We start from the raw sequence: 16,973 nt of genomic DNA on the forward strand, positions 1-16,973 counted from the left end.
TTAGTCCAGTGAAAAGTCCTGTGTTGCGATTCGCCATAAGTTGTATGAGGAATGATCCTTTGAAAGATAGTGCTCACTGGAGACAGCAGGAGAACTTGTTATTTGGTAACATGTAGGAAGCATAAAAGAAAAAAATATTAACGTCTAACTTAAAATTCAACTGTAGGTATGAAAAATAAATATAAATCAACCTATTTTTTAATTAAGTGAAATTATATGATATGGCTGGAGGAAATTCCTAGCGTTTTTTAAAACTCTTAGAGATTTTGTCTTCTTCATTAGAAAAAGTGATTTATATACATTAAAAAACCCTGAAAAAGGGATGTGCGAAGTCACATCCTATTGAAATAAAAGTTAGTAAAACTTCTATGAGTCTCAGTTCTGAAACTCATTTACATTTGTAGTGTTATGTATTCAAATCTGTACTGCAAAATAACTTGGAAGCATTTCCAGAGTACCTATATCAGGGTATCTTTCCTCCTTCTCTCTGTATTTGATACAAGTAGAATATATGGGTGGGATACGCTAAGGATGCTTGACTGATGCAGCTTACTGAAAGTCATTTCACATGTATTTTAACAGAACCAGATCATTTCATGTAACAGTATATTCCTCATATGACGATCTTTGCGGGTTAGAGCAGAAACAACTGGCAGAACACCGAGACCCGCTTAACGCCACAGTCGTATGGATAACAAGCTGCCCAATGGAAGAATCACTTTTGTGGCTAGACCTGATCCTAACGAAAGGTTTTGGCGCTGCACTGTTTATCCAGTTCAGTAGCAATGTGTGCAACAAAATGATGTTTTGGAAAGCAGTGTTTTTGCTTTTAGTCATGATGACTACACGTGTGTATAATGGAAGTTTTCCCAGCAATGAATGAAAAAACGATACTGGGTTTGGCTTTAAGACAACTGTAATCTATGATTAAGGGAATCATCTATAACAGGGTATTTGGTAAAGGTTTTAGATTTAAAGAAGAAGGTTGATTCTGATGTCATCTACAGCAGACAGAAACCACTAAGCCCACGGATTTCATTCTGATTTGTATTGATGGAAGTAAGATTTTGGTAGCTGAGTTCAAAGAGCTTAATTTTATCCTTGTTCAAGCAAAATTTCAGGACCTTTGGCTGAGTTAGGGATATACTTTAGGGATCTGTAAGCGAAGCTTTATAGACATGAGAGATTTCCATATCAACAGATGGTTTTGTTACACATTTGTAAGGAAAAGTTGGAGGTATTCCTCCAAATCTTAATTGCTAAAGGAAAATGGGAAAGAAAATAAAGCAAAATTATATATTGATCTATGAAAATGCACTCACTTGATTTACTTCTATATTCATAAAGAAGACATCTCTGTATTTTTTGTTTTATCTTTGGTTTAGCATTTATTTTCAGTACTTAAGTGTCAGTGTTCTGAATTATTGTATCTTTGTATGCAAACACTTCATAACTATTATGAATTAAACACATTATCTTTTGCTGACAAATGAGCCTTTTCCTGAGGAACACATGTATAAGAACTTTATAACCATTAATGAATAATGAGATAAACATTAAGGAACTGACATTCTATTTGCTCACCGTTTATAGAGAGGCAGTGATTTTCTATGATTTTACAAAAAATGTTCAATTTAAGAAGAAAATGTTCAAGTGAAAGAACCCTATAAAGCACTACAACCTTGTTATATGGAGGTTTTGTGACCATAAACTGGTATAAGCAAGATTAACCAGATTTTGGAATTACTGTTTTGTAAGGTTCTTGGTGGATTACTGTTTTTCAGTGTTAACTGTTCTGTATTTCAGCTATGGACAAACTTCATCACAAGATGAACTTAAAGACAACACCACAGTATTTACCAGAATATTGGATCGTCTGCTGGATGGTTATGATAACCGCTTGAGACCAGGACTGGGAGGTGTGTTGTATTATAATTTTCAAGGTTACATGTTAGAAAAAAAATCAGTTAAAACAATGTTATTTTTCTGTGATATACTTGTTTTAATTCTGTTTATATATACACATAAAATAATGCTGATATGTAATATCCATTTTTTCAAAAATGCCACACCTTCTGCATCTTTCACATACTTGGTATGCTCACACTTATACCCAAAAGAAGAAGAAAATGGTTCACAATTCAAGAAGGCTTTTGAATACGTATTAAAACTTTAAATGTATGAAGAATAAAAGATAATAAAATATGACTTGTGACCTGACAAATGACAAGTTTATGAATCAGGCCTAAACAGCACATCTATCTATGACTATCTTTCTAAGAGGGTTTGGTTTTAAAAGTGAAAGCGTCAATCAACCTTAGTCATAAAAGTCTCAGAGAAGTCTGTAAGATTTTTTTCTACTTAGGTATGTCAGGATTTGTTTCTGTAACTTTGTGTCTTCACAGCTTGGTAAAAATGTCTTTCTTCTTCTGCTCTTGGTGCTGAATCCATAAAAAGGTATAAAAACACATAGCAATTACATCTTTATAAAAACATTGTTACAAAGCCTGGTCTTTATCAGCATCCCTATGTTCACTCTTTAAATTGTTCCACTGTCACACAATCCCAAAATTGGATCTTAAAAGCTCTTTGTTCACAAACGTGGAAGTTCTAAACATAAAAGCACAAATCTGTTCTTTCCAGTGCATGGAAAGGTTGGTTTTATTCTTCCAGATGTCTGTCTGTTTTTTTTTTTTTTTCTTTTGGACTCTTCAGGTAAAGTAAAGCAAAGCAGCCCACCCCACAAAGTATAGTTCAACCTGTTTTCATATAATAGCTCTCAGAGGAACTGCATTGTAAGAAGAACAGGGTATTACATTAAGAATTCTTATACCATCTCCTACAGATGAAATGGAAGGTACTTAAGAGTAAGCTTATTTTGTGCTTTGAGGCTACCATCTTGCAACAGTTCTTGAATTGTGAGCCAACGTCTTCAATGGTTTGACTTCACTGACTTCAAGGAATGGCTAAAGATAAAATTCTGTTTATAAAGTATTAATTGACACCTTTAAAAATGGGTTGGTCTATAAATTTTTGTGTGCAATTTCAGGTAATGCATAACAAAATAAGAATCAGTTTTCACTTTTATCTACCAGTACTTTTGCCTGCTTACTTGTAAACCCTTGGACTAGTGTAGAAATAAATGCTCCTTCATCTTTGATTAATACAACTGTACAGTTCAGTCAGCTACTACATCACAGTAAATAAACATAGCAGAGAAGGCAATAAATAAATGAAACTCTGTAAACTGTGTAGTCTGGTACATGTCTACAAGAAAAATCTGAGCATACGATGATTTCTTATATGAGTTTTGTAGCTATTATGATTTGGTTAACAGTCACTAGAAGAGCAAACAAAGGAAGATGCAGGGAAAGGATTTTCTGTCACTCTCTGGATTGCAGTTGAGAGAACTAAGCACATCAGTATAGAGGCTTATGTATGTGTGTTTAAGTGTAAGTTTCTGAAGCCAGACTTCAAGGGTGTAATGGGAGGACAAGTCTGCATACCTCATGAAAGGACCGTCCAGTGCAGTTAAAATTTACTCCTGACAGAAAGATTGTTTAATGTAACTGCTTCTATAGGAGGAAATGAGTCTCTTCACAAACGTTAATAGCCATTTGCATCACTATCAGTTAAACACAAAAATGAGTGGAGCACGGGTAATATGGGGTGGAGGGAAGGCAGGATTGGAGTAGTTTCTCTAACCAAGCATTAGAGAAGTTGAAATAATCTTTGCATCCCTCCTTTTTTGAATTATGTTGCATGTTCCTGCCTGTAGCCAAGAACCTCAAATATCACAAATTCCCTGTTGCTCAGTACATTATAGTTTCACAGTGTCAGTACGGCAGAGTAAATTTAATTTATCTGTTGTGTTTGTCAGCTTTGAATACTAGAACTAAGAGTACCAGGACTTTTAAAAAATCCCAGATCTGACGAAATTGTAGGCAGTAAATTAAAGTTTAAAATAAAATATAGTAAGAAGTAGCTTTACTCTTTTGACTGTTGAATAACGCTTTATTCAAAAGACATAAATTATAGATTTCAAAAACTAGGGACAAACATCTAGGCCAATGTTTTCAATTCTGGTACCAATTTATAATAAAGGCTTTGCTCAGGAATTTTGAAATTCACCTCTGCAAAACCTTCTTGCTAAGGTATCTAAATATTAGCTAAGAACCTCAAGATGACTCAATTTTGACACATTTGATTTAGACGGTATAATGTGGAAATGTATTCCGAAATGTTCCATATGTAAAAATATATCAAATACAGCATGGTTTTTGGAGTTGGAAGTTCAATAGCCTTCTTTTATAGCATGATCTGTTGCTGGAAATTCTAAAACGTATATGGAAAAGCAGTGGTTTCATTTTTCTTTCCAACATCAGTGATGGCTTCTTATTAAATATTTCAATCAGAACACAATTTTTATCTAGTCTAAAGAGAACGTTAAGAAAGCTACCAATATAACAGCATTTTTAGATATATAGAATTGCGTTTAAACCTCATTCATTCCATATTAGCTGTGATGTAGCTATCAGAGAATTTAAGAGACCAGAGACCCTCATGAATATGTTATGTGGATAAATTTCACGCTGTTAGGCACAGTGTAAATCTGTGTACCACTGATTACACTATACCACTCTTCCAGTTATCCCAAATTGCCTATCCTGTTCTTTCTATGCCTTTTGAGAAACACTAGATGAGCTAAAACATTGCGTGGTACAGTTCATTTCTTCTATAGAAAGGGGCATATTGCAGAAAACTCTCTGCTTATCCTTGTACAACCTCTCCTTCTGTAGTGCAGTTTTTCAAATATATACACCAGCAGAAAACAGAATTCTGTGCAGGAACAGAAACAGAAAAGAGAACCAATTTCTCTCTTTCTCACCTATGGAAGAAAAGGTAGCTGATAGAGTTTCTTCAGTCAGTTTATTTGTTTCTCCTTCCTTGTGTTTATGTGTATGCATGAAAAATTCAGTGACAAAAAGGTGTGTTTACTGAAAAATTGTAATGAATTGTGAAAGGGGTTTGATCTTGATCTACTCACTTATAGGAGTAATTTCCTCCTTTTTGAAATAAACGCCATGATATTTCTCTATCCCAAGTTTGCAAACTTCCTATTAGTGTGGTGAACAGTTTCATTGCTTGGTAGAAATATCCTGGTGAGGCAGATGAGGCACCATGAAGCAAGGAACAAGCTCCTGGAGATACATTGTTGGAGCTATACTATATATTCATTGGAAAGCCAGGTTGAAACATGGAGCATTAAGATAATGAAAAATTTAGAGGTGCTGAATTTTGAATCACTCTTTCAGCATGCACGGAATCAGTGCTAGGTTATTAAGTCCTCCCTTTCCTTTTTTTAGATCTTCTTTTGAGATAGCACTTCAAAAGGAAAATAAAAAACATGTATACTCCATAAAGAGTACAGGAATGAAAATTATTATTCGTCAGATAAACCAGTAAGGCCATATCTGAAATGAAGAGAGCAGCTCTGAGCATTTTGCCATTAAACAAAGAAGGAATTATTTCTCATTAACAAGAACATAAATAAATGGAGTAGGTGACCCATGGGGAAATATTACAGTCATTGAATATGCTCGTTACTTAAAAAATGGCATTGCGGCTACAATTAATCTGATTTTTCTTTAAAAGGAACACACAGCACTATATCATGCATTGGCACATTTGCACCTCTTATCAATAATTATTGATATAAATTATGTTATTTAGATGTTTGCATCCTTCATATGTGGGCATAGTCACTTAGTCAGACATTGCTAGGAAATAGCATCTGTTGTACCCATCCATAAACACGGACAAATAACTACATTTACAGTTATTTATGCCTGGAAAATAGAATTTTCAAAATGAATGTAAAAACGTTCTGAATCACACTAAAGGACACCTATTAACTCTATGAGAGGATAATAATTTACAAAAAGCAAGGAGGAGGAATTGCAGAGTAACATACTGAATCTGAAAGAGAGGAAATCATGTTAGACATTAAGGGAAAAAATAAACAGCGAAGTCATTTAGGTAATAGCATAATTTTCTGTGGGAACTATCTGGATCCTAGAACTAGAGGTGATCAAAAAATAGGCTATATAATAAAGATACCGTTCTCTTTTCCAGTACACAATCCTGAGCAAAATAAAGGCTCAGATAGTGCTAGGAAGTAGTCAAATAAGGAGGAAAATTCACCTCAATGTTTGGTGACCTCTCCTAGTAAACCACTATAGAGCAGGAGTTTAAAAGAATTGACAAGCAATGAAAAATGGTGGAAAAAAGAAGTTCCTCAGATAAATGGGTACGCCATTGCCTTTTGTTCTGGGTTATCTTCATGTGGGGAACAGAGAGCCCTGGGATGCCACCATGGCAGATTTGGAGTGCCACAGTGGAGAGAGGGCAGGCTTGCACAGTGCAGATTGGTTGTACTCGGTGCTGAGATTCATTAACGTGAAACCAGGTGCAGCTACAGATTTTTTGAGACTATCACTTTTGCAGTGTACGCATCCCCTGTCTAAAACTAAAGTATATCACATCATTTGTGACCTTTTAACTTAGAATAATTGTAAATGTGGTTTATCCCTTTGAGAGGGATTTTGTAGTAGAAAGGTTGTTTAAATACAGAACTAAGAAGAACAAGAGTGGGTTTAATTAGGCAGACCAGAATCTTCCTAAAGGAAATTTGCTCTTATAGTTGGGTCGAATGCCCATTAGATCATCCCAAGTAGATTATCAACATTACTTCAGTGTTGAACAGAATTGTACTTGGTTTATGCTATCAGTAAAAGCTATTTGTTGATCTCTCCCGTGTGATGTTTATCAAAATTGAGTGTGACTGTCCTTAAGTGGAACGTCGGTCCATCTCAGGCAATTCATTACTTCCACAGAGTGCTTATATTTAAAGTGATGGAAAATAAACTTGACAGTATTATGTTAATTAGGTTTTAAAATTCAGTTTTATGAGAACATTATCTATAAATATATGATAAACTTACCTCTTGGTGCTTGAGGTCCCAATGGAAATTGTTGGATTTGAACTTGTATCTGAGCTAACTTAAAATTTAGGGAAAATATGGTTTTGGTCTGTATGTGTAATAAAAATTTAGTTAAACCTAAATATTTCTACTCCAAATGAAAAGAGAGTCCTATACTGGACCCCTACGCATAATTCTGTAAGTAAAGAAGGACTAGATGCTATACTTAACTCTGTAAAAACTGAAAGGGATGATTTTTGGTCTTTTTTCCACTCTGTAGGCGCCACATTGACGTAAAGGCAACTGTAAAAAGCTATAGAAGACCCTAGGAAAATTGATTTAATACAACAGTAGGGAAGTAGGGAGGACATGAGCAGCCCTGAGCTGTTAATTGCGTGCAGAGAGCTGCCATGACACTGTACGGCTCTCAGTAAACCCTTCATAGCAGCACAGACTACAGTTGGGTAATCACAGGACAGCTCACTGTTCTCCCTTTTGGTCTCTACTTTTACAAAAGCAGCAGCACAAAATTCTTATGAGTGTATTTGTTGTGGTTCTTCAATCAAAATACTTCATAGGATGCAGCCAGGGTGATTAGTCTGCATGACTTGTTTTAGTAATAATAGTGTACACTATACAGGCATCTAAATTCCTTTCATTCAAAACCATAGGAAAAGTATTCTCCGTTTTAATAATTATAGCACACACTTACACAAGACATGCAGGAGGAACAAGTGCTTTACCAAAAAAGATGAAATTAATTTAAACCACCAAAATATGCAATTCAAATAAGCCTTGTGCTCAAATACCAGCAGCTCAGAAAGGGAAATAGTTAATGTATAGTTTCCTATGATAAATAGGCTTATTTCCTGCTGCTTAAATAAATCTGTATTTCTTATTTTGTTCTCAATTTGTAATCCAATCACAATTCTAGCAATAGTGAGCTCCCTGGGAGTTTAAATCAAAATATTTATTGTTATTAATTTTGAGAGTTTACGTTAGTCTAGCATCATTAGCAAAATGCAGTAGTTGTAAACAGTAAAATTACAGTAGTTGATGTTGACTTGTGCTTTCATAGCTATATGTGGAGCAATTGCTTGAGGCTGTCTCCCAGAGTGTCCAGGTGTGGTTGCTATTTTGCTGATCAGTAACTACTTGGACCTTATGGTTGCCTTATAGTAAAACTAGTAAGTTGTTAATAATTTCTTTGGGTTTTTTACTGGAATTGTTACCTGTTCTACAGATATCGCTATATTACTTAGTCCTGGTTCCTGAGACAGATGTTATAGTGAAGAGACATGGCTAATGTGTCTTTACAACTGATGGATTTATCCTCAGCAGTCCCATCAGCTCCTGACCTGAGCTTTTGTTCAATGACTTAGAATTTTCCCTAGTTCTTAGGCATATTGTGAAGGTTTTGAATATAGCTCAGGATTTGAGGTTCCTGAAAAATGCATTCTGAGCATTTGAAGCACAGTTTAAGCCTTCCCATGGTAATCAAGCTGCAAACTGAACATGGTTAACCTTGATTCTAAATATATATCCCAACTGTATGAGTAAACACATGTCCTGTGCAGGAGTGACTCACAACTTCTGAAGCTCTTAACAAAGCACAGTTGAATCATCTAATTAGTAAAACAGTAAACAAAAATTTCAAAACTTCCATATGGCTTTGGAGGGCCTAATCTTTTTCTGTGTGTTCATACACACTTTTTCCTTGCTCTGGAAAGTAAGGTGCATATCAAAGAAAAAAGAAATAATTTGGTGGTGTGTAGTGGTTTTATCTGGATTTGAAGAGACCTGGGATTAGATGCTCTGCAAAAGTGTCATCAGTACGAAGATAACACAATCTCTTGTGAGTTCACAATCTGAATCTTCTATTATTACTTATGACTTACATGCCACTTAAATTATCTTCAATGCTATATAGAAATGAAAGGCATCACTCATTTTTCCACTCCCTTGGAAATCTTCCATCTTACTGCCAAAGCCTTTAGTTTCCATTTTGTGTTCTTAAAGTGATTTCCTTAAGCCTCAACCTCTCTACTATGACCATATGTCTCCCAAAACTAGAATTCAGGATACCACTACATGATATGCCACTGATTCAAAGAGCATATTCTGTGTTTGTGCAAGGTAAATCAGTTAGCTATATTATATTAAATAGAGGCTCACTCAGAGCTGGGACTATGAGTTTACACCATTAAGGGATGAATGCATTGTCCCTGAAGAGCTTCTAGCATCTTCTGTCTCCTAATGACACCAGAGGAAGTGCCTCAGTGGAAGGGAGATGGAGAGAGGGGAGTCAGGATGAAAGATCTTTTAAAGAATCATTTGAGTTTCACTTTTCAATATGTAAAAGGCTAATAGGTTTAATGATGATATTAGTTTCTCAGTCTTAAGAAAAAGTGATTCAGTAGCTGGAACTTAAAGAATCCATTCAAGCCATGTTTTACTGGACCTTGTGAAATCTCCATCTTCTTTTTTTGCCAGCTGTTTCATACAAGACCACAGCCTCTTGAACTTTTGTGAAAGTGATGGGCTGAGGGAGACAATACTTTTCTTCCCAGCCAAGCAATTTCTCATCAACCATATGCTTCTTCCAGTAATAGAAGGTTAAATTCTCACTGTGAACTTAAAGTAAGTCCAGAGCCAATTAGATGTCAAGAGAATACTTAAATTTATTTAAGTCATTTGAAAAGCTTGTAAACAATGATGAGGTCACACATTAATTTCACTGGAAAGCCAAGGAGGAAATTTCACCTATCCAATGCTTTTGTCAATAGTCACTGTAGTTTGTACGCGTCTCAGTCACAGATATAAAGAACAAAAAGTACATTGTTAGGCATTTCAGCCACATCATAATATTTTACTTTCTGTGATTATGAAAAATACATTGGAAATTTCATCCTTTAACTTTTTTTACGAGTCCTGAAGATTACTTTTGCTACCACCTAATTTTTGCATTAACTTGCTAAAGAATACAAATGTCATTCAGTGCATTACTAGAATGACAGTAGAATCAGCTCTAATATTACCTCTTGATTATTGCTGTCTCACAAAAGGAGATATTTTATTGTATATATATTAAACATTTATATTAAACTGCTTACATTTATATATATTTAGAAGTTGTAGACTTTTTTGAATGAAAGTGAAAAAGCTCTATGTGCATTGTAGAACACTGATTCTCGTTAGAACTTTTGCACCAGATACAGAAATATATATTGTTACCGGCTGCTTAACCTTGATTCCTTATTTCACTTCTCTTCTGACAGAACTTTCTTGTCAGATGGAACAAATCATATTTAAATAGTCCAAAGTCTTCTGAAATCAGAAGGTTGTATTAAATTAGTTATTTAATTTAATTCTTTTACAATATTTAAATAACATTATACAGACAGCTACATATATGCATTTCTTAGGCTTATGAAGATTTTTTGCCAGCTGCATGACTTTTGTTTACTATACATGTACTCTTCTGTCAGCCTCTTTTCTTTAGGATTACTTTTAATATTTCAAATTTCTCAATTTATTTCTTTTTTCAAAGTTATTTGAGAAATGTATCACTCCTTCCACATTTGAAATTTCTACCCCAAACCACACGCTGGCTTGTATAGCACTACAGTAAATGCATTCAGACTTACATCACTGTAAATTCTGAAAGCTGATGGGGTTAGCTCCACTCAACACTGTTTGGATTTATGCCTCCAGGGGGTGTTACTCCTTGCAGCTGTATTTAAATCAACAGAGTTATTTTGATATATGCCATCCTGGGTGAATACTTTGTGATGTGTGGCCTAGAAAATACCAGTACGTTCTGAAGTGACTGATACTCGGTGTGTGTGTAGAGGGGGAGGAGATGAAGGGGGGAAGCTAAGCTTGTGTGTTTCTCAAAGGGACTTTTAAGAGTAGATCTGCGGAAGCCAGATGTTTGGCTCTTTCTGGAGATCAGCACCATTTTAGGTATCTCAGACTCAGCATTTGTGACCACTAAAATCATTAGGTTCCTCTGAAGTGGCTGAGGGCATTGTGCCATGGAGCAAATTTGCACCCTTGAAATCACGAAGTCTAGCTTTATGGTATAGCATATACATATAATCTGTGTTATGTACATGTTATAGATTTCTGAATTATTCTTTATACTAATCTATTATTGAGGCTTATAAAACAAATCTGGTAGTTTAAGGGAAATCTAATGTTAGTGCCCATATCAATTTAAAAAGAAATCTAAACCATTTACAAACCATAACATTTATACGTATGTAAAAAGTTGTATTAGAGAAGTTTAGCTGATATCTATTTGGAAAAGTTTTAACTCGTTTTTGTTTATCGCAATTAAGGGTAACACAGCCATTTCTAACTCATGCCAATAAAATATCTGCATGTTTTTATACATGGTAATGTATTCTCTCTCTTTTTCTTCTGTGTTCCTGTGTCTCAATAAAAAATACATAATTCATAAGCTCAGGGTTAATTATTAGAGACCTTCATTCAGCTTGCCCAGAAACATTGAGTACCCAATGAGACTTTTGAGTACTGTGTAAAATATTCAGCACTGCTTATATTGTCGGACAAGAGGATTTATTAGTCAAAGAGTGAAAAGATTTACACAACAGCGGAACTATGGCTGCTGTGCTGGGGCATCACAAGCCATGTCTCAAAAAGCTCTGTAGAAACACTAATATAAAAATTGTTGCTGACAGTATCGACTGTGAAATTACATCTAGAAGCAATAAATTATCAGGACTGTATTGTAGACCAATTTTAGAATGGCTAATCAAAGCCAATGATTTTTCTATTTATTGTGAGAATTGGTAGTGGTTAGATCTAATGAAAACTGTTGATAGACACTCACTGTCCTAATTTCCTGCTTCATCAGAGCGTGTAACTGAAGTGAAGACTGACATCTTCGTCACCAGTTTTGGGCCTGTTTCAGACCATGATATGGTAAGTGATGGCCTGTATTTCTACAGCATTCATTTTCTCTTGTCTTTTTAATTCGGAGGATGAAAGATCTATGCAATAACTTACTTACTTCTTTTAGGGCTGGGCTTTTTTTAAACCCTTGATTCCAAAATGCTGCCAGCTTTTATGTGCAACCATTCCTGCTAGCTGTGACTGCATTTAAGTGCCCTGAAATTAGCAGCCTTAGTGACTTTAATAATGTGTTTTAACAGACCTTATATTTGCTACATAATATGTTATGAAATGCATTAGGGTTTGAATCCGTATTCTTCTGAGAATGATTGCTCAGGTCCTTGCTGGCAATCACTGATCCAATTTGCCAAGAAAGATCATCATCTTAAAATGCAATTAACACTTATGCCTACAGTGTGACATCCGTACTGTCTAACCTGTATTTTTATATTAAAAGCTACTGATCAATGGGAAGTGACTTTCCTAGATCTTGGTTGCTGAAAGAGAAGAGAAGATTAATGAGAGAATTAGTGTCACTCCTTTATGGAATGAACATTAAAATCAAATTGCTAGGTAACTGCAGGGGATGGAGAAGTTCAGAAAACTGAATGAAGATGTTGTGAGCCCTGGTCTTAAGAGATATTTAAAATTGTGTAAAAATACGGATAAGGTACTTTAAAGTTTGCATATAAATGAGGTCTTCACAAATAGGTTGCTATTGACAGGGAACGCCTGGGCTGCAGCTACTAGTATCTGCTGGATCCCGTGTTAGGATGAATGCTGGAAACATCCTCATTAATTTAAACAAAGAAAACAGTTCAACCTTGTAGCTAGCTACACTTAGCTAAATACATTCACCAAAAGAAAGATAAAAAAAAAGAGAAAAAATTATCACAGGAAAGGAAACAAGTTCCATTTCTTACCACAAAATTGTCAGTTGTTTAATTTGAACTAAAACTGTAGACAGGCCTTAAACACCAGGTTATTAGAAATTTCTGATTACACAAAACAATGTTAAGGGATGGAATAACAGAGAAAGTAACTTCTACAAGATACTTTATTTTCCTAAATGAACTTTATGCAAAGACACCATTTTCCTGATTGCTGGGAAAACAACATTTATAAAACTACAGTCAAATTTATGTTTGCAACTGATGCCATGATATTTAAATGAGAAAGAATAGCTTGGGCAGCACAGACTTTTTGACCAGTCATTCTGCTGAGAAGACCTACAATAGAAGGGTAATCCAAGGAAACAGCTAGACTGGTGACTTGTCTCCTCAGCACATATCTACAAAACTGAGTACTATATATACAATACTATGGAAGTACTATATATACCATGAAGAAGAATTTTTAAAAAATCATTCAATGACTTCTGCTTTTTTATTCTGCAATAATTTTGTGAAATTACAATATTTACCTGCTACTCTAAATTATACATTAAAAGAGGGGAAATTCCTTGGAATAAAGATTGGTAGAAACCACTGACATCCACCATTTGTATTCTGGTAATTGGTTCAGCAAAACACTTCATCTCACTTTCCCATTTCTGTCTCGAAATAGGTAACCAGTCACCACTGGACAAACCGAAAACTTCAGTCAGTCATGTGACTAAAATTTTTTTTTTTTTTTTCATTTAATAGCTTTTGAATTAAAACTAGCAGCTGCAGTTTGTAAGTGATCTGAGGTTGCTTCATTTTTGCAGAGACCTGTCTTCTGGGGACAGGTCTCTTATGAATTTCCTGAAAGTTAACATAATTTAAAGTATTGGGCTGGACATATATGCTTGTGGGAGGTGAACAAAAGAGAGAGAGAGAGATATATGCGGGTAAATGTATGCTTTGTATTAATATTTATTAGAGTTGTGTTCTATAAGTCAGCTGGCTAAGCTACTGTTTGCTCTGTTGAGTCAGATCTACTAGAAAACTCCAACAGTGAATGGCAGTCTAATAAATGGACATGGATGCTTTCCTACATGTAGACATAAGTTTAGAGTAACTGATAGGCCTGATGAATTATATGGGACTATATAATGTTTGGACTTCAGCATCTACTTATACTTTGTAGTTTCAGGTGATTTAAGTAGAAGGTAAAGCTATTTTGACATTCCTGGGACAAACTCATATTTCTGTGGAATTAGGGTTTTAAGGAAGAATAAAATAGTGAAGCCAAAAATAACCTACTTTCAGAATTAGGAATAGGTATATTTGAAAATAAATTATTGACTTCAGCTGTAAGTCAGTATAGCTGAATTACTATAGCATAAGTGATCACTACCTACAAAAAAAAAAATCTCAAAAATAACTAAAAACCCATTGGCTCCTGATTTTCACTTAGTTAAACAGGAGAAAGAATTAATCAGTCTCTTAATAAAGCGTGTGACCAAGAAACACACAGGCAGGTGTTCATATGTCTTGAAAACTAAGGAATTACAGCAAAGTATTTAGTGTAAAACTCCTACTCACCTCCCCTAAAAAGTAATGTGTGTGCAGCCTACTCATGCTAACTCTTTTGCTTAAGGAAGTGTGAAATCAGAGACAGAAAGATAAAATGAAGAGCTTACCAGAATATGAAGTTTATATTCATTTCAATGTACATTTAATGCAAAGTCCTCTGTGCATACTACAGGTTGGTTGTAGACACCATTATTTGAGGGCTACCCCAAATTTGCTCCAGTGAGCGGATTTACAGTAAGCATAGACAGGAGTGTGGGATTTGGTCACAGGGAGGCCTCGCAAGCAGCTGTATTGGCACACTGAGGGAACGATGCGCTGCGCTCTGAGCCCAGGACTGATGGCTGGGAACTGGCAATGAGCTATTCCAGCTGATGCCATATGTTATGAAACTACAGTCACAGTGAGACATCAGCATACCTAGACCATCTGTTTGCAGGAATCCAATGAGGCAGTTATATAGATAGTAGGTTGATATATCAGGGAGTACATGGTGTTCCTACCCACTCTCAATACACTCTTTTAAGAGCAGCATAGATATAACCTGTTATTCTATAAAGAGAATGTCTTGGCTTGTTCTTAAACTCGTGAATAAAGTTAAACAGGAAAAAAGCACTTTTTAAAATAAAAACATCTTTTTTGGAAGAATTTTGTAGGTTTTCAGGCATGTTCTCTCAGATGGTGGGTTGAACTAATCAACAGATAACTGGCTATTCTTACGTGACTTACCACTTTTGTGAAATTTTTGATGTATATTATTTGGAATAAGAAGCATTTTAAAATTAACTTTTTTCATAAAGACAGAATATTTTTTTCTAGTAAACCTTCATTCCCACTGCTTCTGTACTGTAAGCTCTTCAGGAACAAATTTCTATCTTGCTACCTTCCTGTACAGCACCTCGTCTGATGTAGACCAACCACAGCGTGGTCTACCCTGTGAATAAACAGTCTCCAGGGAGAGGTATCAGATGAGCAAATTAGAGAACATTTAAGTCAAAGTGTTATAAATATTCAATACCATACAACTTATTGCCAAAGTGCAGATAGGAATCTTCTTTCTTTCACTGCACACTAAGAACTGAAGAGCCTCCAGTGTAGAGAATTTATTCCAAATTTCATCTCACTCGTACGTTTGCACATAGACCACTGCTGTAGTACATGGTTTGGAGAAAATCCTTCTGTTCCTTTGTTCTGTATGGCACACTCCTGTAGAAGAAGCCCTAATCAGAGTATCTGATGACTTGATCTTAAAGATCAGCTGTCTGTCAGGATTCATTTGAGGAGAATTATTGTACATGATAAAGTGGGTAGTGAAAGCTAAAGAGCTGAGACATCTCAGCCAAAATGAATTCATCCTATATGGTGCAACAGCCTGGGATAGAGAAAGATTCAGTCTGTGCCAGGCATGACCTGTCAGCTACTTTTTAATTGAATTTTATCTTATGCTGTCAGGTCCCTTATCAAATCTCTCAGACTTCTTGTTCTTTTCCAGCATAAGAACCTTGTGTTCGCATAAAGTGAAGAACCAGACTCCCTTCTCTCAACCTGTACCACCTCCCACTCACCTCCTCCTTTGCAGTTGAAAAAGATAAAAAGGGAATGGCTTACATGCACACTGAAATGATGTCGCCTTCTGGGCATGTCTTTTACCTTTCCCATGTGTGTAGGAGGAAATTTTCTTTGGAGTTAGTAAAACGTGGAACAAATCCAATATTTTAATGCCATCTACTGCCTTTTAAACTTCTTTCTCTCGTGCTCTGCTGCACACCTGGGACAAGATTTTGCACACAGTTCAACCTAAGGCCCCAACCCAGCACAATTCTGAAGCAAGTACTTGGCTGTAAGTGCAGAACTGCTGTCACTGGGACTGAACAAATCCACACTTCAGCAGCTCACTGAGCACATGATTAAAAAAACATGGAAATACAATTAAGTATGCACCAAAATGATTCACAGGTCTGGGATGTAAAAAACCAAACCAAAAAAAACCCCAAACCAAGAAAAAAGCCAAAACCCAAACAAACCCAAAGTAAGAACACCCCATGGAACTACAACATTTCCATGTCCACAAGAAATTTATTTAGGGATTTCATGCCCTAAAACCAGGAAAAACACACCACCAATAAGAATCACCATTCTTACTTGCTGATAGTTGTGCAAGGAATAAACAGCTCACAATTGCTTATGTTGTACGGAGTGTCGCCATTTGTTAAAAGAAGGTCTAAGGGAATCTGCCCCAGAGAGATTTTGCACACTCATTCCAGAATGTTTACTAACGTATTCCTTGGGCCAGCTCTTTTCCTTATACCTGTGTGTGCCTTCACACACAGGAATTGCCTTTATTTTAGGATTTGCCATCTCTATTGGCAGGAGACCTCAGCAAAGGTTCAGTTTCTCAGCCAAAAGGTAATTTTGAACAGTGTTTGGATAGCTGCTTTTGATGTTTATCACAATATGATAGCCGTGAATGATCGAAGGGGCAGGATAATCCCATACTGAACTTTCACGTTGGAGTGGAATTTTTCCCTGGGAAAATATTATACTATACTGCATCCACAGGAATTTTTCACATTTTCACTCCACATACATCTATATTTTACATATAATACTCAAA

The 16,973-nt window shown here is 35.7% G+C and overlaps 1 protein-coding gene across 4 annotated transcripts in view; it reads left to right on the plus strand.

Moving 5' to 3' along the window:
• Nucleotides 1–16,973, plus strand: part of GABRA1 (gamma-aminobutyric acid type A receptor subunit alpha1) — a 45,096-nt gene that overhangs the window by 5,646 nt on the left and 22,477 nt on the right. For all 4 annotated transcript variants that reach the window (XM_052772214.1, XM_052772210.1, XM_052772211.1 and 1 more), the window contains exons 3-4: nucleotides 1,807–1,919; nucleotides 11,866–11,933. In XM_052772214.1, the coding sequence (XP_052628174.1) occupies nucleotides 1,807–1,919; nucleotides 11,866–11,933 (181 nt within the window). The remainder of the gene's footprint in view (nucleotides 1–1,806; nucleotides 1,920–11,865; nucleotides 11,934–16,973) is intronic.

The sequence above is a fragment of the Harpia harpyja genome, chromosome 20 (genome assembly GCF_026419915.1).
Source record: "Harpia harpyja isolate bHarHar1 chromosome 20, bHarHar1 primary haplotype, whole genome shotgun sequence".
Taxonomy (NCBI): domain Eukaryota; kingdom Metazoa; phylum Chordata; class Aves; order Accipitriformes; family Accipitridae; genus Harpia; species Harpia harpyja.